General features: G+C 42.7%; 3 protein-coding genes across 3 annotated transcripts in view; all 3 read left to right on the top strand.

Moving 5' to 3' along the window:
* Nucleotides 1–2,969, top strand: part of zgc:153012 (uncharacterized protein LOC777626 homolog) — a 20,841-nt gene extending 17,872 nt beyond the window's left edge. The window contains exon 5 of the mRNA XM_062517180.1: nt 1,060–2,969. Coding sequence (XP_062373164.1) covers nt 1,060–1,200 — 141 coding nt within the window. The 3' untranslated portion in view covers nt 1,201–2,969. The remainder of the gene's footprint in view (nt 1–1,059) is intronic.
* A 356-nt stretch (nt 2,970–3,325) lies between these two features.
* Nucleotides 3,326–11,029, top strand: ppp1r35 (protein phosphatase 1, regulatory subunit 35). Its single transcript, XM_062516776.1, has 6 exons — nt 3,326–3,507; nt 3,904–4,131; nt 4,407–4,527; nt 6,139–6,366; nt 10,487–10,620; nt 10,724–11,029. The coding sequence occupies exons 2-6, from the start codon at nt 3,925–3,927 to the stop codon at nt 10,901–10,903; spliced, it is 870 nt and encodes a 289-aa protein (XP_062372760.1). The 5' UTR covers nt 3,326–3,507; nt 3,904–3,924; the 3' UTR covers nt 10,904–11,029.
* A 2,167-nt stretch (nt 11,030–13,196) lies between these two features.
* On the top strand, nt 13,197–17,077 carry LOC134060155 (growth hormone secretagogue receptor type 1-like). The gene is made up of 3 exons (XM_062516772.1): nt 13,197–13,502; nt 15,156–15,615; nt 16,714–17,077. Exons 1-3 carry the CDS (start codon nt 13,197–13,199, stop codon nt 17,019–17,021), a joined length of 1,074 nt encoding a protein of 357 aa, XP_062372756.1. The 3' UTR covers nt 17,022–17,077.
* Nucleotides 17,078–21,450: the final 4,373 nt, after the last annotated feature.

Here is a 21,450-nt window from a genome sequence, read left to right as displayed (position 1 = left end):
GCGATCATACATGAGACAAAGAGATGTCAATGAGCAGCGACAGACAGAGTAGGCCTAGAAGTTCTACTAATCAACTTAAAAAAATACTTGTGAACTATTTACTGCTGGTAGACTATACGGATATGACTTACAGTAATGCCTGTCTAACAGATTGGGAAGTGTAGGCTATGTCGTGAAAGAGAAAATACGATTTTAGAGAGGCAAACAAAAGTTAAGGTTGCTTTTGACATAGTATAATGAAGAAAACTGATGCTCTGAATATTGATTCAGCTGACTCTAAACGTTTTTCTAATAGACGCATTTAACCGCAATTTGGATTACACCTGCTTTCAGAAGGCGGAAGTTTTTCAACGCAAAGTAGACGTGCGCTGTTTTCATACATAAGGCGGAATACTTAATCAATCGCTATTAGCACCTCTCCTCCCCTGTACTTGCGCGTTACACCCATTTTCAGCTGATCCGCCCAGGAATTAATATGCATGACACGGAAAAGCGCAAATAGCCATTCTCAGCTCCCACGGCAGGCAGTCTGCGCGTTTCTCTCATTGCGGCGTGTTTGTACATACCATCCCCATGTTTATACGCGCACGTTACGCCTGAAATGGGCGCAAAACGTTAGTACATCTGGCCCTCAGTGTTCCCCATTTCCATTTTCCATGCCCTTTCTGACTCTCGTCCTCTGTTTCTCTGTTTTTCTATCTGGAAAGGGAAATTAGGTATGGAATGAATCACCCAAAAAATAGCCCTAAGTGAGGTCATGCACACTGTCTCACGATGAATTTTCAGTGTGTTCAATTGTCTGTGAAAACAACTTTATATAGTGTGTGTCTGTGTGTGTGTGTGTGTGTGTGTGTGTGTGTGTGTTCGTGTGTGTGACGTGTGTCTCTCTGTGTGTGTGTGTGTCTGTGTGTGTGTGTGTGTGTGTGTGTGTGTGTGTGTGTGTGTGTGTGTGTGTGTGTGTGTGTGTGTGTTTGTGGTTTCAACTATTTTAACATGAATCTGTGTGCATAAACTATGTATGTGTGCATATTCCATCCACGTGTGTATGTGTGTTCACAGGATCTGGTGAAGACGCACCTGATGTTAGCTGTTCGAGAGGAGGTGGAGTTGCTGAGAGAGCAGATCAAGGAGCTGACAGAGAAGAACGCCCAGCTTGAGCGAGAGAACTACATCCTCAAGGCCCTCAGAGACCGCCACTAAGCATGATGGGTCTTGTAGTCCTTATGCCCCACAGACCACTTGGGACACACAGCCTGTTTTCCTATCAGTCTCCTGGGAAAGTGAGACTTACAGGTGTGACTGGATGTGAGGTTTGTCTACCCACAGTAAACACAGGAAGATGCACTTTTCTTGTCCACAGACCACATGGGACTTGTAATCCATTTTGTCACCGGCTTTGGGATGTGGCATAAATACTCCTCCGGCCTCTGGCCTTTGGAATGGCACTCAGGATGAAGGGATGAGTGAAAAAAGAATGTGTAGAGCGACAAAAGAGATGGATGGAAGAAGAGGAATTAAAGGAGTGAATGAAAACTAAGAACTTAGGACAGAAGGATGGAACATTTAAACTAGACTGTCAATCCTCACTTTTGCGAAAAGTTGTGCAGAAAGATGTGTAGGCTAGGACTCCCTGATTCAAGCACAAGCAGATTATAGGAACACGCACTTGCATTTGGTATATCTTTTGGTCATATTTAAAATCCCACATCAGACACACTTGTATCTGCACCTGTGCAGAATGAATGCAGATGCACTTTCACACAGATGCACACAGGATACACACAAACTCATGATCTTAGTTCTCTATCTCTCTCCCCCTCCTTCCCTCTGTCTGTCTCGCTCACTATCACTGGCTTGCACACACACCTGCACATTTTCAACATGAATTAGGGAGTTGTGTTAGAAGTTACACTTACACTGTCTAATATCTCATATAATCATTTTAAGGTGGAGTTTGCAATAATGTCTGTCATAATAATGACGAGTAGTGTTAACAAGAGATCTACCAAATGGGGACCTTTGAATGCCATCTTTATTTATTTAAATATGTTTTCCACCAGAATGAATGAATGAATGTTTATTTTTGCAGTCAACCAGGCCTATGGATTCCCTTCAGTTATGTGTGTATGTGGGCACATGCTTGTCTGTGTGTGTGTGTGTGTGTGTGTGTGTGTGTGTGTGTGTGTGTGTGTGTGTGTGTGTGTGTGTTTGTATTCCTCTATGTAGCGGTGTCTTGCCATTATTAGGCTGTGGCCTCTCCTCCCCTACAGATGGCATGCTCATTTCTTTCTGTCAGCAATGTTAAGTAACTGTGGCAACCAAACCGTGGGGTGCAGTTGTCAGTATCAAGTATCAACCAGCATAGACTTTTACACATCCTGTTCCTGCTGTCATCTCCACTTCAAAAGGACCCCAGTGCCTGCCCTAAAAACTGTCTATGTCCAAGCATGTGTGTGTGTGTGTGTGTGTGTGTGTGTGTGTGTGTGTGTGTGTGTGTGTGTGTGTGTGTGTATGTGTGTGTGTGTGTGTGTGTGTGTGTGTGTGTGTGTGTGTGTGTGTGTGTGTGTGTGTGTGTGTGTGTGTGTGTATGTCTGCGTGTGTGTCTGCATGAGTCTCTCTTAGCACCTTTGTGCCAAATGGATCTTGAATGTCTTACTCTGCAAGCACTGCTATGCTCATAGTTTTGTACATTCTTTTTAGGTCGCTGCAGTAACAATTGTTGTCTGCTGTTTTGTTGCCATTATCACTCCTGGTCTATGCTGTTTCGCTGTTCCTCCGGTAATGCTGAACAGTGGTACGAGGGGAGTGTTTCATGACTGTTACACCTTTGGTTCTGAACTTAAAGTTCCATTTAATCACAATCTCCTTCCCCCTTTCCAGCCCCACCCCCCACCCCCTACCCATCTCTCTCTGTGAAGTGCTATTGTCCGAGATGTTAATTATCTCTACTGTTGAATGGAAAAAAAAGAGTAATCTAATAAATAACTTTTACTAAGTAAGGTTGTAGCGTCTTGCTTGTGTTACTGTAGGCCTAACCTGGACCTCAGCATAAATTTGTTGGAACATTTTTGAAGGCCTACTACAAATTAGATCACATAGGCTATATCAATTATAAAGAGGGGAGTTATTAGAACCGTGTTAGTAGGTTAACCGGTTCGTCTGGGTTCACCTTAATCAAATAAACGAATTCTTCAGCAAGGTGTGTGTTTTGTTCAGTCCGCCAGAGGGCGACGTAGATTGTGAATGTTCTCCGCCGCCAGAGCGAGGCGCTGCTGCTGCCCTGATACAGGAAGTGGTCGTTACCATAGAACAATGTGGAAGCTACCAACAACATTAGCAGTTCGAGAAGGCGGTGAGAGTGGAGGGAAGTTCAAATGTTTCAGATTTTAATGTTTGTAAAATACAGTGGAGAGATGAAAGCATGCTAAAATATCTCGATATACATTCTCGAAGTACGATGCAACGCTCTTTTTAAATGTGACTGATGGAAAATTAACGTTTTGCGAGGTAATGTTAATGTTATCATCACTTACGCTCATTACTTTTTAGCACTGCAGTTGCTAGTACGTCTTTACATTATTGAATACAACAATAAGCTCTTTGTAAGAGATTAGTTGTGCTGCATTGAACGTTAACACATGTTGCACATATGAGTAGCTTCCAAGCTATTGCAATTAACGTTATAGGTACAATTTTGCGAAGATCATGTTAGGAGTGTTGTTTCACTCAGGACGACGCCTATTTCTAACGTTAGGCTAACTGGGACAAACATTCAAAACTCACCTCACCAGTAGCTTCCATTATTCCATCAAATATTGCGATGCTATTATAAGGTAACACAAAGTTAGTACGGACCTAGACATGTTTTCCTACATTGTAGTGTTGATTTTCAATCTGATTTAGCTCTAGTGAAACGTGTGCAACATGACTATGTTGCAACGTCCGTTCGCTGGCTTCAGCGACCCGGACAGCCAGCCGGTCCTTCCTCCGGGGCCCACGGCCACGGGGCATGGGATTGCACTCAGGAAATGCCCGGAGCTCGACCTCTCCATCACTTCCACCCCGGAACGTCGTCCTGCAGACTCAGGGATCTTGCGCAGGAATATGGGTTCCAAACAACAAGCCAGACAGGTGAGATGCATGCTCAAGATATGTCAAAACAGAAGAACAGCTAAACGTCTGTGTGCAGTAAACTTCCATTAGAGTGAAAGTGCATTTATAGGTGACAGGCGTGTGTGCTTACATGACATATCTTTATGTGTATTTGAGTTCAGTTGTATACTTCTTTAATTGAACCAAGTGAATCGTCTTTTCCATGTCGTATAACACGGGACATGTACTGTTGGGTGGTTTATGACTGTACTTTTGACATTGAGATGTTGCACTATGTGTCTGTGATCTTTTAGGTGCGCTTTGATGTTGGCCCCAAGGCAAAGGCTGTAAGTCTACATAGAGGTTGTTCTGTAACAGAGACCCCTGATGGTGCTGTGGTCCAAGAGCCAAGCTGCCCTCGACCTGAGAGAAAAGGTGAAGGACAACTGGTACTCTTCACTGCCCCCATCTACTCTGCTAACGGAAGTCTTTGACACATATTTGACCTCACCACCCTGCAGTCCCACACAGCCCCCCCCCCCCCTCTCACCCTCTCTCCTGATGTCATTCCAGGCATCCCTTCCCATCACTACACTGTTTAATATGGGTTTAATTGACATATAATGGCATTCAATCTTTCAGGTTTGAATACATAAATAGAATTCATTTTGTGAAGTCCGAACACATTTTTCGCTATGTTGCCAAATTGTCAGTGCAACAAGCCAAGCTACCAAAATTCCTTGCATGTATGCACAGACGTAATAGGATATTCCGGAAGGGGCATTTTACGAGTAATGTGTTTACATGCCCCAATATTTGCCAGGGGTTTCATTCGGCTAGTAGTTGTTGAAATATGATCTTAATTGAGATATGGCAACAGGTATAGGTGTTTGCATGACTCATACAGTCAGAATGTTATCTTTGGGCCTCGTTCACCAATATCTTCCTAAGATAACACTAAACTGTGTTAAGTCCTAAGAAAACTCTTAAGCAGATTCATAAAGGTGTTCTTAAACCTCAGAATTGTTTGTGGTTTTGTTCTGTTCATGCTGAATATTATTTCTTAAGTTGCCAGGGTGTGCCAATTGTTCTTAAAGTGCCCATATTTTGACTATTTTTCAATGATTTTTGGAGGCTGAAGGCAGGCAGACATTCAGAAATCTGTATCTCAAAACAGCATGGATGTTTTTTTCCCCCAAGTTTGTATGTGTGTGGAAGCACTAGAGACACACAATAACACATTGAATCCCAGAAAAAGTGATTTTGCCATTATATGGGCACCTTAATTAGCATAGGTAAGTTATACGCCATGTGCACACAAATTGAGGCTGAGGCACCAGCTTTCATTTCTACCGTATGTTATGCACTACATGAGCAAGACAATTTGATTACCGTATATGATGCATATTATGTGAAGGCACTGCTGCAAGTGTATGCATTGTGTTTTGGGTCGGTGGACGGGCTTAACATAATGATGACTGACATGCGATCAGAATTTGCGACCGTTAAGCATCCTGCTACTTGAAAACAAGAAGATGATTCGTTTAGCGCTATCCTATTGCATGGAGAGGAAATTTGAAAGACAACCGTTCCCACCCCTCCGATTGAGCCCTGCTATGGAGTTTCTAGATCCCTACATCTTGATGTGGGTCTAGCTTATTAGGCTACTGTTATTCAGTAGTTAGTGTAAAAAGTGAAAAAGTGTTTTTTGTGTTGTATTTGTCTATTTTAAAATATCTTAATGCTTTGTAAAATGGTGAAATTGATTTTATTACAAAATAATCAGAATATTTTGTAATTAAAAAAAAATAGTTGTAATTTAAATTCTATTATATTTTACACCTGCAGATATGATGGAAATACAATAACCATTGATTCTGCACAAACAAGTCAGTGCTCGAGTGTTCGTAGATTCTGTTTTTACCTACAAACAAGAAAATATTGGTGAATGTCAGAATCTTAGTAAAAAAACTGCGTAACTGGGTTTTAAGAACACATTTCTATAAGAATTTGGTATGCATGTAAATGTAGTCTTTCTCCCTGCAGGAAAGAAGAAGGAAAAAAGACCTGGTGTAGACAGACGTGTAGTTCCTCCTTTGGTAGAGATGGGCGATGGACAGCTCCCTGAGGATGCCCAGCTGAACTCCACACTGGCCCTGAAGGCGGCACTGGAGAAGGTCACACTGGAGGAGTTTGACCCACAGAAGGCCGTGGAGGAGAAACTGCAGACGTCCTCACACATCAGGAACCAAATCAACGCCAAAGCAACAGAGGGTAGTGACCCAGTGCATCATACACACATACACACACGCACAATCATGCATACAAAGTCATGCTGATAGTATTTGCCAACTTTATTTGATAAAAACACATTGCCCACAATTATTGGCACCCCTAGGAAATCTTATATTACAAAATGCAACAGAAGCTTTTTTATTATTATATATGTTCAACTTCTTGAAGTTAATCTGAACTTTCTGCAGTAGTGCATGCTTTTCTTTTTCTAATAAGGGGTTAATTGCCCAAATCGTTTTCCAACATGAGAAAGGCAAGAAAATGCACAACATTTAAATAAAAAGAAATCATATCTTGACATTCGTAAGTCAGGGAATAGCTATAAAAAAAATTAGGTACTTGGTTGATTTGGTTACTTTGCGCATTTTTTTTTTTATCGTTTGATTAAGTGATTTATTGAATATCGCGACAGGCCTAGGTGTGTCACCTGTAACTTTGAGACTATTTTTTTTGACTAAGGGTAATTCAAGAAACATTTTGCCCTAAAAGTGAAGAAGACTCCTAACTCATTAAGAACTTTTCACAAATAATCCTGAGCCACTCTTTGTGGCATTTCGAGCCACGATGTTTTGAAATGCACATTCGGCTACAGGAGCTCTCAATCGCGAGGGAATGATTGTGCATTTTAACTAAAAGATGCAATAACGCTGCCACCAACAACAACCCAAGCATTCATTGTCAACATGTAAACTAAATGTAACGTTTCATGGTAAACCAAATGAATTGTTTCTCCTCTTTCATACAGATTAATTTAAAACATGTTGCAAAGAAAGGCTACTGCATCAATCCCTATGTATATCATTAGGTTTTTATGCTATTTTGTTGGTCTTACTCTTTATTCATTTCTGTTTATTTGTCATCTTCCATCTTTGGCAGTTCTTGAGTAGTGCATTCATTCTCAACAACTAGACCTGTCACTCATCATAGGGAAGGTTTTTTGCCATCATTTCCGTCTTATAACTTCAATCATGCTTGTGCATGAGTAATGACGTTAACCATAGCAACGGAGGTCTTATCTTAGGAGTTGTCATTTTTCATTACTTAGAGTAGGTCTGACCGGCTTTGTGACAGTTTTAACAGGAAACTCCTTGTTAAAAGCTAAAAGCTGAAAGCTTTTAGTGCGATTGGATTTAGGAGTGGTCTTAGTGGTAAGATAAAATGCTTTGTGAATAGCCCCTAGGCAATAAACTAAAATGGTTTGCTGAACACAAAATGTGTTTTTGTTAAAATATGTGGGTAGTTGACATCTGGCCAAGAAAAAGTGTTTTTTTGGAAAACATCATTTTTTCAGAAAAAATACAAATATTTATGTAGTATGGAAACTGTAATTTCAGAAAATAATAGTGGTCAGGTCACTCATTGTTTGTTGACTCATTGACGTTTGTCACGCCATAGGACAAAATGTCACACTGAAGGGCAAAGATGAAGTGAGTCAGAATATATGTAGTGTTTGTTGTAACAGTGATAAAGGAGGACATTTGTTGGACAAGTGTTGCTTTTTTTAGGCTATTTTATTGATGATCAGTCAATAGTAATAGTATTTAACTGTGTTGAACTAATTTCTATACTTTAAAAAAATGTTTTTTCTTATTTACAGTGGGTTCAGTAAGTATTCACACCCATGCTAAAGTTGACTAAAAAGAGGAATATAAAATCATCTTTTGAGAATTGATTGTAATGCCTTCATTAAAAAAATTGTAAAAATCAAACCGCTAAAGACACAGATTTTCTTTGTGATTGAAGAATATATCGTAAATAGATAAATGTTCTTCCTTAAAAACAGGTGGCATAAGTATTTGACCCCTATGTTAAATTCCCATAGGAGCAGGAGGATGTTTTTATTTTTAAAGGCCAGCTATTTCATGGATCCAGGATATTATGCATCCTGATAAAGTTCCCTTGGCCTTTGGAATTAAAATAGCCCCACATCATCACATACCCTTCACCATAGCTAGAGATTGGCATGGTGCTTTTTCCAGTTAGCCTATCCTCTTTTTAGTCAACTTTAGCATGGGTGTGAATACTTACTGAACCCACTGTACAATGGTTTAAAATAAGGAACATTTTTTAAAAAAATAAAGGGGGTGTAGTTGGTCATTTGTTGCCATATGGCAACACTGCGCAATCGTGGAAAATGCTGTAAAATCCTAGCCTGGCTAGCGCCTACCACTTCTCAAATGAGACGTGGTCTGGCAACCAGACGTTCATTTTCTCGTATTTGAAAAAATGCCCAGATCCGTTCATTTGGCGCCACGGATGTCTATCAAATGTGTCTGTGCATTGCTCATCATGGTCTTGCTTTCTCCCCTGTTCTGTGATTGGTCGCCAACATCAGGCGAAAATGTGGGCGTTAGTTTCCATACTGCCTTAGCAGCGTGAAAGAAATCACCGTGCAAGGCAGTATGGGAACACCCAGGCTAGTAAAATCCCATTTTTCCTTAAAAACATATTTTTATTTAATTATTAATATTTTAGAAATGAGCCAAATTAAGCTTAGATTAGGTATGTTCTGATACATCTACTTGTACAAATGTAACTGTATTTTGGCCAATAAAGTGACTATATGGTAATATTGCCATAGTGTAGTCTGCCTTGGACATAGCCTTCCTTTAGGGCCATAAAGTAATTGTTGTGATCAAAACCAAAGTTTATATTAAATAATGTCATCATTTAAATGACTATTTCATTTGGATGACTTTCATTTCTCAAATATATAGGGTTCTATTGCAGTCAGAGGACATATTCAACTATAGTGAGACCGCACAGTCATAGAGCCTTCCCCTTCAGAAAGTGTGCAAATCCATGCTGTACACACAGAGAGACATAGGTATCCTTCACTTACCCCCCTGACAGACTTCTTCTACCCTGTAAAGCCATGCCTCATTCATACCCCACATTGGGATATGAATGAAGGGTCCCACATTCAAGGGTCAACCAATCATCTACAATGACATTCTATTCGTTGGTGGCAACACTGAAGTTCTGGGGCAGGTTGGGCCACAGGTCCTGCAGGGAGGTTCTTTAGATTTATGTACTTTATATTATAGTTGTTTTAGTAACACTTCAGAGCATTGTATGTAGTCTCTAAAACAGCAATAGATATTTGAATTGAAGTCATTATTACGTGTCACACTGAGGACATAGCCTGTCATACCAAAGGACATTTAAGCTTTTGTAGCAGTTAATGATCATGCTAATACTAAACTGAACTGTCATTAACGTTTTTTAAATTGAATTGAATTGAATTAGCAACTGACATCATGCATTTGCACAATATTTACATAGTCCTGCTGTTAATAATACAAATTTGAATCAAAAAATGACATTTAGTGATGTCACACCAAAGGACAAAAAAACTTAAAGGGATAATCCGGCGTGAAATGCACTTTAGATCAATTTTTCGGACTATTGGGAGTACATACGTTGAGTTGACACCAAAATCATGTCATTCGGATGTATTTTGAGAAAGTTCGAGGTCACCGTTTTAGCCAAAACCCGTTAGCCTGGAAGTGACCCGGGCATGTCCTTTCGCCGCTACAAAACGCTATTTTTATACCTCTTCTACTGTTCCAAACAACACTACACTTACGTGGTAGTGAGTAGAGGGTCCCTAAAGCCAAACCGAAGTATCCCCACCACGTCTTTATGTGGTCGGATAGAGAATCCAGAATGAATTTAATCAAGTCAGTACCTTTCCGGAAATGTCGCTGTTGCAGCTGGCAACGCTTTAACAACATTTTAATAACATTTCCAGAAAGGTACGGACTCGATTTTATTTTCAGGAAGATCAGAAATGACTCAAGGAAGAAACGATTAAATTTTGGGGAGTGATCCGTAACGCCGTCGGGATTCCGGAGCCGTTTATGTGTTTCACTTAGTGGTGTATGGCATGGTATGGCCACGTGGTGGCAATCTGAATAGTTAAGGTTCAAATGACAACCTAGGAAGAACAAAACAGGCGGAGGTCTGCGCTCTCTGAGTGCTTTTCTAGTTTATGTATTTCTTTTTTTGTGTGTGTGTATGTGTGTGTGTGTGTGTGTGTGTGTGTGTGTGTGTGTGTGTGTGTGTGTGTGTGCGTGTGTGCACGCCTTCTTTTCAGGGTTGAATTTCCCCCATACCCAGCAGCTATACCACGGCTTGGTCAGTGTTAGTCTGTCACACGAACAACTCGTAAGCCATGCTCTTCGTCACAGGCCACCTCTGGCTCCACCTGTCCGTAGCCATGGCAACAAGGTTGGTAAACTACACCGATTTCTGATCTGTAATTCATCTTCTGAAGATGGAACTATATAAGCAGAGGATGTTTTCTTGAAATGGCTGTGTTTGGTATCTGTAGCTTCCACAAGCACCGTCAGAGGCTCCTGACCTGCTTGCGTTCTACAGCCCAGGAGAGTTGCTACGTGAATCTCCTCTGTTGCCTGGCAACCAAGTGCCTTTGCCACGGCCCCGACTTAAGCCCCGCCCTGCACATGCAACCTTTGACCTTTACCAGCGACAAAGACAGTGGGAGGCTTGACCTTGTGTCCTTGTGGTAGCCTTGCAATAGTAAATACACATAAGTGTGTTTGCTGTTTGTGTGTATCTATGTGTGTATGTATTTGTAAATGTTATTTAATTATTAAATTACCTTAAAGGCATCAAATGCAGTTTCATTTTTGTTTTGTTTTGTTTTGTTTTTTTGCTGCTGGGCTCCCCCTACAGTTGTGGAGTATTTGTATTCTACATGACTGTTGTAAATCCTCCTTACGGCTTGCACCCTTCACCCTGGACACTACATGTGGATTTCTTTATAAGCCTGAGTAGTAGGGTATTGCACAACTGCTGCCATTCATGATACACAGGGTTGGGGAAGAGCACAGTTGCAAGGCTGGTTCTCCATAAATTAAGTAAGGTACAGCTGTTGAAGGCCTGAGTCCCCTATATTGCATTGTTCATATAGCCAGTTAGCAAATCAAAAGCTGTTATATTAAGGTCAAAAACTTGCATTGAATGTCTTTAATACTGCAATACTGCTTTGTTTGAAAGTATTTAATGTGAAAACATAGCGGTATAGTGGTACATAGGGGTACAACATATGACTGCTACTCCACAGAAATAAATCATGCTGGTCAATTTGTCTCCATCCATTTGACTCCCATCTCCTACTCTTGCAACCCATGTTATGTGATGTGAGAGTGTGTGTTTGCTTCCGTTGTGTGTGTGTGGTGGTGGTGGTGGTGGGGGTAATGGTGCATGTATGTGCGTGTGTGTGTTTGTGTGCCAGTTTATGACTCGTGTGTGACAGTGTTGTCTTTTATCTCAGCAGAAAGTACATTTCAACACCAACCTCTCAATTTCTCAACATCCCCTACTTGCAACTCTTCTACCCTAAACCCTAAGTACTACTATCTCCAGGCCAATATCACTACACACTAAATGTACACATCCAATTTTGTCACATGCCCAGAGGCGGCTGGCAAGGTGATATCACAGCTGAAGATATTGCCGCTTGAAACAGAATTTTTGTATTTTATTTTTTTACTGATGGGGGCAACAATGCCACAAATGAGTTGTTATGGGCAAGGTTGATGTGGTCCACCATATCACACAAATGCTGTTGTCATGGGTGCAATGGTTCTGTTCTTATTCTGCGATATCTGCACTTGGTCAGCTTCTGGGGGGTGGGGGTCATGATAAATCAGTGATACAGTTTTATTGAAGACGATGAAGGCGACGATGCTAGCACTTGGTAGCAAGACCTAAGCCATGGACTCCCACTTATACAGTTAGCAGGAGGAACGCCTCTCCTGGTGGCCCCCCCACCTCACACACACACTCCCCCTGTCTGCTGTTAGTGAGGCGCTCGGAGGTGGTGCGTGAGGAAGACAACCCTCGTCTGAACGGTAAGAGCACCGCTCCTCCAATACGCCTTTCATATTTACTCAACACGTACTGGGTTTCTTAATGTGAACAGGTCTAAAGCCTTCATTAGAATATGATCTATCACTAATTCATATTAATTGAAATATATTTCAGCATTATTCTGACAATACACAAATTCTGTATCTGTAATTCATTTAGATTCATTGAAGGCCGCTAAATGTGAAGATTTTTTGGTATTTGAAACACAAAACTATGTTTCTGTTGGGAATGGTGAAATATAAAATGCATACAGTTCTCTGCGCGCGTGTATGTCAGTGGTCTTGCCAGGTGCAGTCCTATTGAAGAACTAGGTTGTATGCATTGCCTGTGCTCTGATATTGAGCTGCGATTGATCGTTTCCTCTCAACTATCCGGCTCAGGGTCAATTCACATTGACACTCACTTAACCTTAACTCTCATCAGCGTCATTCAGCCACATTAAGATGAACACACACACACTATCTTCATTAGGGGCTCTTGAGAGGTTGAGGCTGGATGGAGGGGGACTGGTGTGTGTCTTTGGAACATGACGGACCAGATTATGATTCAAGTCCTGTCTCAAGTCTCTTAGGTCCTCTATATTTATATTTTTTATTATATATTTTTCTTTTTTGTCTCTCATGCTCATAATCACCTGTCTGGTATTTCTCACCCTTCACTGGATATTTGCTCACTATTGTTTACTTTTCATGAATTCTCCCATCTAGCATCCATCTTTCATTAATCATATTTGTCACTCACTTCCTTCAGTTTTTCCACCCCTTCCTCGAAACACCACTCCTTTTAGCCTTTATCTCTTCTCTGAACTCTTCAGTTCACTCCTCTATCGTGTTCTCTCCATTCATATCTGTGTTCACAGCATTCATCGTGTTTTCTGTTGCACGTGTTTCTCCCTCTCTCCCCGCAGCATGGATGTGGTGCTGGAGGGCAATGGCTCTGGCGCAGGCTCGGGTTGCGAGGACTGCTGGAACGCCTCTGGCTGGGACTACTGGGAGGACTGGAGCCCGAGCCAGTCGCTCTTCAGCGACATGGAGCTGGTCGCTGTGACCACGCTGTGCATTCCACTGTTGCTGCTCGGCCTCGTGGGTAACGCTATGACCATCCTGGTGGTGTGGCGCTGCCCACAGATGAGGAGCACCACGTACCTGTACCTGAGCAGCATGGCTGTGTCCGACATCCTCATCCTCCTGCTCATGCCTCTGGACTTGTACAAGGTAGGTCTCATCATGTATGAATGTAGGGGCATATGGGCATAGGGGCCATGGGTGTTGTGGAGACTGGGTGTATGGGCATATGGGCATGGGTGTTGTGGTGAATGGATATGTGCAGGGATCAACTCTGCCTTACAAAGCCAAAAGGCTGATCAGAGTGATCAGAGTGTCAAACTGAGAAAATTGACGTTTGAATTGAAGTTTGTTGTTTTGACTTCAAAGTTTGTTGTTTTGTCTACACACATGTATTATAGGTAGAGCAATGAAAATCTGGTGACTTGTTGCCCTGATGAGGAAATGTGTATATAAAAAATCTTGTGCTCAAAGTTGACCTTAAGTATGGTGAGACAAAATAAAACGTGGTCTCTGCCCAGTAATATCCTCACTCCAAAGTGAAACTGAAAGTGCAAGAGTGATGATATTACTGAGCCGAGTTGAAGTGCTCCCAAGTGTTATTCCACCACACAATATAGTTATCCCTCTTACCCGCTTAGAAATGCAACACATTTTATTTTGTCTCACCATACTTAGTCGTGTGATACTCATGTTACTGTATTTTAATAGGGAAAACATGGAGATGTTTGGTCGTTTCTAAATTCATCTCTGTTTGGATCCTAATGAAAGAACTGGGCTAGCTAATATGAAAAACAAACGGTGAAGTGTTCCTTTAATGAAGGTGTTCATGAAGTTAATCATCTTCTATATGGTGGTATTGAATGTCAGTTACTGCCTTTTGCCTTTGTGCAACTCCTTATTTTTTGTACATAATACAGTATCTGACAAATAAGGGTCAAAGGTCAACTTTGAGCACAAGATTTTTTACATACACACATGTCGTCATCAGATTTCCATTGCTCTACCTATAATACATTTGTCAAGACAAAACAAAAAACTTTGAAGTATTTTTTCTTTTTTTGACACTCTGGTTAGTTACTGCCCCTTGCCCTTGTAGCAGCATGGTTGCTTGTATGGTTTTGGGAGTTACTGTGAACATAATCCTCTATTTTCTTTCAAAAAACAGACAAATTGAGTATAGATATTTATCCACATGATAAAGGAAGTCTTTAACATCCCAAACATGTCAATAACCCATTTTTGACCAGAAATGCAGTTACTGCCTTTTTGGCTTTGTAGGGCAGAATTGATCGTAAATGTACAGAATGTATGTCTTTCTATAGATTTATTTGTGTATCTGTGTCCCAGGGTGTTTTGCTATGCATATGGGGACTAAAGAGTATTGGATATTTATCATGATGCCTCATTCAGTATATAGGCCCTATAGGGTATACAGTTTGTCTTTGTGGTTCCTCTTATGCTTCGGTGTGTGTGTCTATTCTTTTGGCATCTGAAAGCATGTGTATTTGAGTGACTGTGCATCTTCATAATTCTGTGTGAATCTGCTGTTGTCAGGGTTCCCACATTTATGAAAATCCTAGATATGTCATGGATTTCTTTGAAATGTCAAAATGCTATCGTTTTAAAATGTTGTCATTGGAGATTTGTGGGAACCCCGAATTGTATGTGTGTATGCCGCTGATGTAAACGTATGGGTGTCAATTTTCCTCGTGTATATGTGTGTCTGGGGATGCTTGAAGTTATTGACCAAAGTAACGACCTCTCCTGCACCACTTCCCACCCACTCCACTTAACCCCCAGCTGTGGCACTACCGGCCGTGGTTGCTAGGCGAGGCCGTGTGCAAGCTGTCGATGTTCGCCAGCGAGTGCTGCACCTTCTCCTCCATCCTGCACATGACGGCTCTCGGGGCCGAGCGCTACCTGGCCGTCTGCTTCCCGCTGCGCGCGCGCCTGCTGGTCACCCGGGGCCGTGTGCGCGTGCTGCTGGCCGGCCTGTGGGCCGTGGCCTTCCTGAGCGCTGCCCCCGTGCTGGCCCTGGTGGGCGTGGAGCGTCTGGACGAGGGCGGCCTGACCGAGTGCCGCTGCACGCAGTACGCGCTCACCTCGGGCCTGCTGGCCGCCATGCTGTGGCTGTCCAACCTCTACTTCCTGGTGCCGCTCGGCCTGCTCTCGTTGCTCTACGGCCTCATCGCCCGGAGGCTGTTCCTACGGAAACAGACTCACCGAGACCGCGGGCATCGCCAGACACTGAGGATGATGGGTGAGTAGCAGGGTGAGATGGATTGCTGCCAATGGATAGAGGCGCTACTGAAACAAACATTTGGGTTCTATGAATGATGTCTATTGCTGTTTAACTTGATTGTCTGTATTTTCTGTATCATTGGGCGTCACGGATGTCTATCAAATTCGTCTGTGCATTGCTCATCATAGTCTTCATAGTCATAGTCCCCTGTTCTGTGATTGGTCCCCTATCTCAAGGTCCCATCACATTACATGCGGCATGCGCTATGAAACCCATTACTTTCAATGGGTTGAGGGTCTGCCGGCATTTTGCCGCTTTGCCGCTGTTGTGCGGTCAAATTTGAAATATGTTGAACTTTGACCGCGGCGTGCTGTAAGTGAATGGTCTTTTGCGCGGAGCCCAGCGGTAACCATAGAAACAGGAGCGGTAACCACAACAGAAATCGTAGAACGTTACCTCAATCAAGAGCAACCTAGCGGTGAGCACAGTGCATGCCGTGTATAATGTGATTGCCCCTTCAGGCAAAAATTAGGGCGGTAGTTTCCAGACTGCCTTAGCAGCGTGAAGGCCCCATCACATTACAGGCGGCATGCGCTGCGCTGACCGCTATGTTGCTCTTGGTTGAGGTAACGTTCTACGATTTTTGTTGCTGTTACCGCTCCTATTTCTATGGTTACTGCTGGGCTCCGCGCAAAAGACCATTCACTTACAGCGCGCCGCGGTCAAAGTTCAACATATTTCAACTTTGACCACGGTACGCGCAACAGCGGCAAAGCGGCAAAATGCCGCCGGCGCTGCGCTTTGCTGAGCACAGCGGCAGACCCGTTTTTGCGCTCTCAACCCATTGAAATGAATGGGTTTCATAGCGCATGCCGCTTGTAATGTGATCGGCCCTTCACTGAAATCGCGCGCAAGGCAGCATGGGAACACCCTGGCAAAATGAAATTAAAAAAAGAAAAATTAAAGTCAGTCAGTCAGTCATTCAGTCCATAAGCTTTCTTGAAGAAATACCTTTTCAGTCTACTTTTAAAGTCAGTCCATTGGGACCATTCCTGACCTTGGTCCCATAGTGCAGGAACTTCTCTCAATTAGTCTCTCCTTCTCTTTCTTTTTCAGTGGTGATAGTGGTGGCATTTGTTCTGTGTTGGCTCCCCTTCCATGTTGGCCGGACCCTCTTCTCTGTTTCGGCTGACTCCAGCCCCGAGCTCTACACTGTGTCCCAATACCTGAACCTGGTCTCCTTTGTGCTCTTCTACCTGAGCGCCGCCATCAACCCGCTGCTGTACAATACCATGTCCGCCCGTTACCGAGCGTGCGTCCGCTCCCTGCTCACACTGGCCAACAGCCCCACCACAGAGGTCCGCCACGGGGCCCATCGAGGCCAGCTCACTCCCCAACACTCACACTCCAGTACTCATATCTGAGGAAGGGCAGAGTGTGTGTCCTGTCCTCTCTACACTCTTACAGGTATAATGTAATGTGTCTGGTATTATACCTGTAATATGGTTATGTGTCTGTGTGCTGTTTGTTTAAACGTGTTGCCGTTTGCATGAGCAAGACAAAATAAATATGTGTGCATGGAGTGGGAATTGAGAGAGAGAGAGAGAGAGAGAGAGAGAGAGAGTGTGTGCGTGCGTGTGCGCGTGCACGTGTGTGTGCGTGCGTGTGCGTGCGTGCATGTGTTAGTGTGTGTATGTGTGTGTGTGTGCGTGTGCGTGCGTGCATGTGTTAGTGTGTGTATGTGTGTGTGCGTGTGTGCGTGCGTACGTGCGTGTTTAGATGTGAATCCGTAAGTCTGCCCTCTGGGCAGCTCTCCCCCCTCTACCCCAAGACTCCATAACTCTGGATCACTGTCATCTCATCTCAGTCTGAGCCCAGCAGGGACACTCAAGGTACCCTGAGCCACGAAGGACACTCATTCAGTTGCACTCTGAGCCTCGTGATCAGTTTTACCCATAGCCTCGAGCCAGCATGGTGGGAAAGGGTCTATAGTTTCTACTCTTTGTTGTTTTTTGTTAGATGTGCTCAAGCAAAAAATACAACTTTGAGATGTTTATTTGACATATTCCAAGAAGAAAAGCTACTCTCTATTGTATTCCGTTAGCATATGTTTTAACTTGTACGTTTATCTGTTGGTAATGTGGACTTATTCAGTCACTACTCAGTAAACAAAATGTAGCCTATTCTTTCTGTTTCCATAACAACAGAGTGAGCGGTAAAGATATTTTTAATATAAGGTTAATATGAAATAAATCCGGTTATAAATATTGGACTGATTTGTCATATTGTTTTTGGCTGTTTTTCCCACCAGTTTATTTTGATTTGATTTGATTTCAGCATAAGTGTGTTCACTGTGTGAACACATGGCACATAGGACATAGGGCACGACTGTGTGTATGTGTGTGTGTGTGTGTGTGTGTGCGCGTAAGTGCGTGCGTGTCAGAGAGAGAGAGAGGCCGAGAGGGAGAGAAAGACTGCGTACAGGCAAAGTAAAAAGGGATTATTTTTAAAGTACATGTATAGGTTTTGATGCATGTTTACTTGTGAAAGTATAGATATAAGACTTTTCTGGGCTGGGGTGAGGGGACTGAGGAGTGGGTATCATTATAGGAATTAAATTGTGACTCCTGTGTCATACTGTCTCTCTCTCTCTCTCTCTTTCTCTCTCTGATCACACACACATGGAAATATTACTTTAGGACTACTCTTCTCACTACCTTATTCTAACCATACTCCCTTCTAGAAAAAGTGAAATTACGTATGCTCTTTATGTGAGGATTCTTGATAAGGAGGTTTAAATATTGTAATGCAAGTGTTTTTCTTTTTAACAGTTTCAACATTTACGCAGGGCTCTTCAATTAGCGGCCCGCGGGCCGGATCCGGCCCCCGAGATACTTTGTAGTGGCCCTTGAAGTGTTGGCTGATGTTATATATGAGCAAATCCTTATGATCGGTAGAGACGTAAATAGCTGGTGGAAAACACGATAACGGAGGTGCAGTGATAGGCTACACTGCGAGTAGCGCCTATAAATAATGTTCTGTGTGGTGCGTTGCCGTTGTAGGCTACTTTGTTACTGGATATTATACAAAGAGGAGCCTTGCTTCGTTTTTACGCAGCGTCACCAACATGTTGACGTGCGCCAAATCCAAGCTGTTTTCCTCAAAGCATGAAGCATTTTTGGTGCATGAAATCTTACCGGTAGTGTGCCTCTCCAGTCCAAGCAGATCCTCGCGAAAACATTCGCCACTCGTAATGTAGCTATTGGAGCAAATAGGACTCGGTTTAAAAGTTTAACTTTGGTGGCATCAGTTCTGTTGCATGCTCTCACTCGCTCTGAAGTCCTGCAGCCACTGCACCTCAGCCAATTGCACGTAACGTTTTGACCGAGTTGAACATAAGTTCCATCTTAGCTTAGTTTCAACGTAAATTGCCACTACGTTGGAGTATAAGCTACTAACATTTTAACGGATTGCACCACGCAAATAGTTTCAGTGTGAAACTAATACACATCCATCGCCTTGATGTCAAGTCCACTGTAAGTAACATTGATTTGTGAACACGTTCATCCAATTTAAATGGTGGGAACGTTAAATGTATGTTGAGATGAGTTACATATGCGACCGATTACGCACATTTAATTCATTTTAACACTGTTTGAAACCTGTTTGTGCCCATTGGAATTTGTATGGACCTAGCAGTTACTGCGCAAAGCTCAGATTCCATTGCTGTTAATGTTATCACAGATTTCATATTAGCCATAGCAATGCAGATCCAGTGTCACCTTCCCAATGCCTACCACTGTGGTAGTCTGGGCCTGTGGCAGAAATATTCCCAAAACACAAATACAACAAAATAACCACAAAATAATTATGCTTTTACAAAATGCATCATATTAGCAATATAGATCCAGTGTCACCTTCCCAATGTTGGCCTACCACTGTGGTAGTCTGGGCCTGTGGCAGAAATGTTCCCAAAACACAAATAACCACCAAAAAACGATATTATCAGAGAATGTCTAATAAGGGACGGGCTCTGATATTATGCATTTACAAAATGCAACATTTGAACACCCATATTGGTGCTGTTGTAGTTTATTGTATACATTTGTACGTAATTACTCATTTTTCAAGCGGTATTTCTCCGGCCCCTCAGTTGTGATACTTTTCATGAACTGGCCCTAGCCCTGATTTACAGTATGATGTCACGTGGGTAACAATTGTTATTGTTTGAGGTCACGCCCTTAACAAGATGGAGGCTATTTTGGTAGGTTCCAAACGGCTCCAAAGCATAAGCAAAAGCCATAGCTTGCCACTACCGCCATCTTCTGGATGACACGGGTAGGCCTTCATGGCAACCCCAACTCATTGGCATTCAAAATTGCAGAATAATAAAACTGAATACAACAGCCATTTATAATATTTTATTTTTTAAAAAAACGAATGATGCTACAAAAATAAAATAAATAAGGATGTTACCTAGGCCTACAATATCGAACAAACCATTAATTGAACATTTGTGTGGGCACAATTATCCCATTCAAAGCTTTAGTTGTTATTCCTCGGATGTCTTTGGTGCCGCCACCCCATACCCCTCCCTGCTCCCATGCATAGCTCGCTTCACTGTCACGCGCACAAACCGTCCCATGACACAAGCTGACGCGAGGACCCAGCTGACACCGGACACACGAGGGTAGGCTGTGTCTATTTACCACGTCAACCGACTCGCCGAATCGATGGAGAGATGCGATTAACTACAGTCGATCTTAAATTCGGTCAATAGGCGCGCGTCACTGATTGTCCCCGTCGCACTGGCATCTCACAGCACAAAGGCGGAAACAGCTGGGTGAATGTTTACATGTCAGAGATGTGGGTATGAACTCATGGATGTGTTGCCATGTACCAAGTGTCTTGCTCGTGCCTCCGGTTGTTTTCAACGTTTTAACCGAGTAGTTCTCTCGGGTTCATCCTCATTTAAATGCTAAATTAGATAAACAAGTAGGCTAACCAGAGATATAGAGAAAACTGCGACGCACAAGAGGGTGACCACAAGAAGGTGACAGGTAGGCGAAACATTCCACATGTGTCTTCAGCAGGACTAAGGCGCAATAGCATCCTTTAAACATAGACATGAAATACGCACACAATGTAGCCTAATGACCGCCTACAATACTGTAAGTCAGCTACTTCTCACAGCATACATCTGTGATCCTTTAAATCGTTGGGATTAATGACCTTTGAACATTGAACATGACGCTGCTGTTAGACTTTGATACATCCGTGTTATTGTCCTACTATTAATCTAATCGTATCCTGCACTTGACTGAGCGGTGAACCTTTCTGCCGCTAGGCCAGCATCTTTTGTGTGCATGGAGGCTGTAACTAGGCACCAAGCCCAGCCCTCAGTTGAACCCTGAACATCCATCAGTCTGATAGGACATGTCTGGTCACATGGTCCTTAATAGGTTGGTAACAAACCTTATTGATTGGAAGATGGTGGTTGGAGGATGGGGAGAAGAATAGCCTCCCCTAAGGTCCTGGTCCAGGGGCAGGCACAAAAATGTGCTCTTGGTGATGTAGCTTTCATCTGTCCATCTGTACACATGATGCAGCACTTGCATTTTTGCAGTGCTATTTTAGGTCAAGGGCGTTACCATTTCCTAGCAAGGCTAGGTGTGAAGCTATGTGAGACTGTAATGAATGTTTATATTTTGGTGGAATTGCAATTGCAAATGGATGTTGCTCTTATCCTCTCTTTCCTAACGGGATGTATCTTCTTTCTCCTATCTATCTCTCCCTTCTCTCACATGTGTTTTTCCTATTAATTTCAATGCCACTACCCAATATAGAACACAC

The sequence above is a fragment of the Sardina pilchardus genome, chromosome 16 (assembly GCF_963854185.1).
Source record: "Sardina pilchardus chromosome 16, fSarPil1.1, whole genome shotgun sequence".
Lineage (NCBI taxonomy): Eukaryota > Metazoa > Chordata > Actinopteri > Clupeiformes > Clupeidae > Sardina > Sardina pilchardus.
The sequence above is the reverse complement of the archived record's forward strand: the minus strand, read 5'-3'. Positions and strand labels throughout refer to the sequence as shown.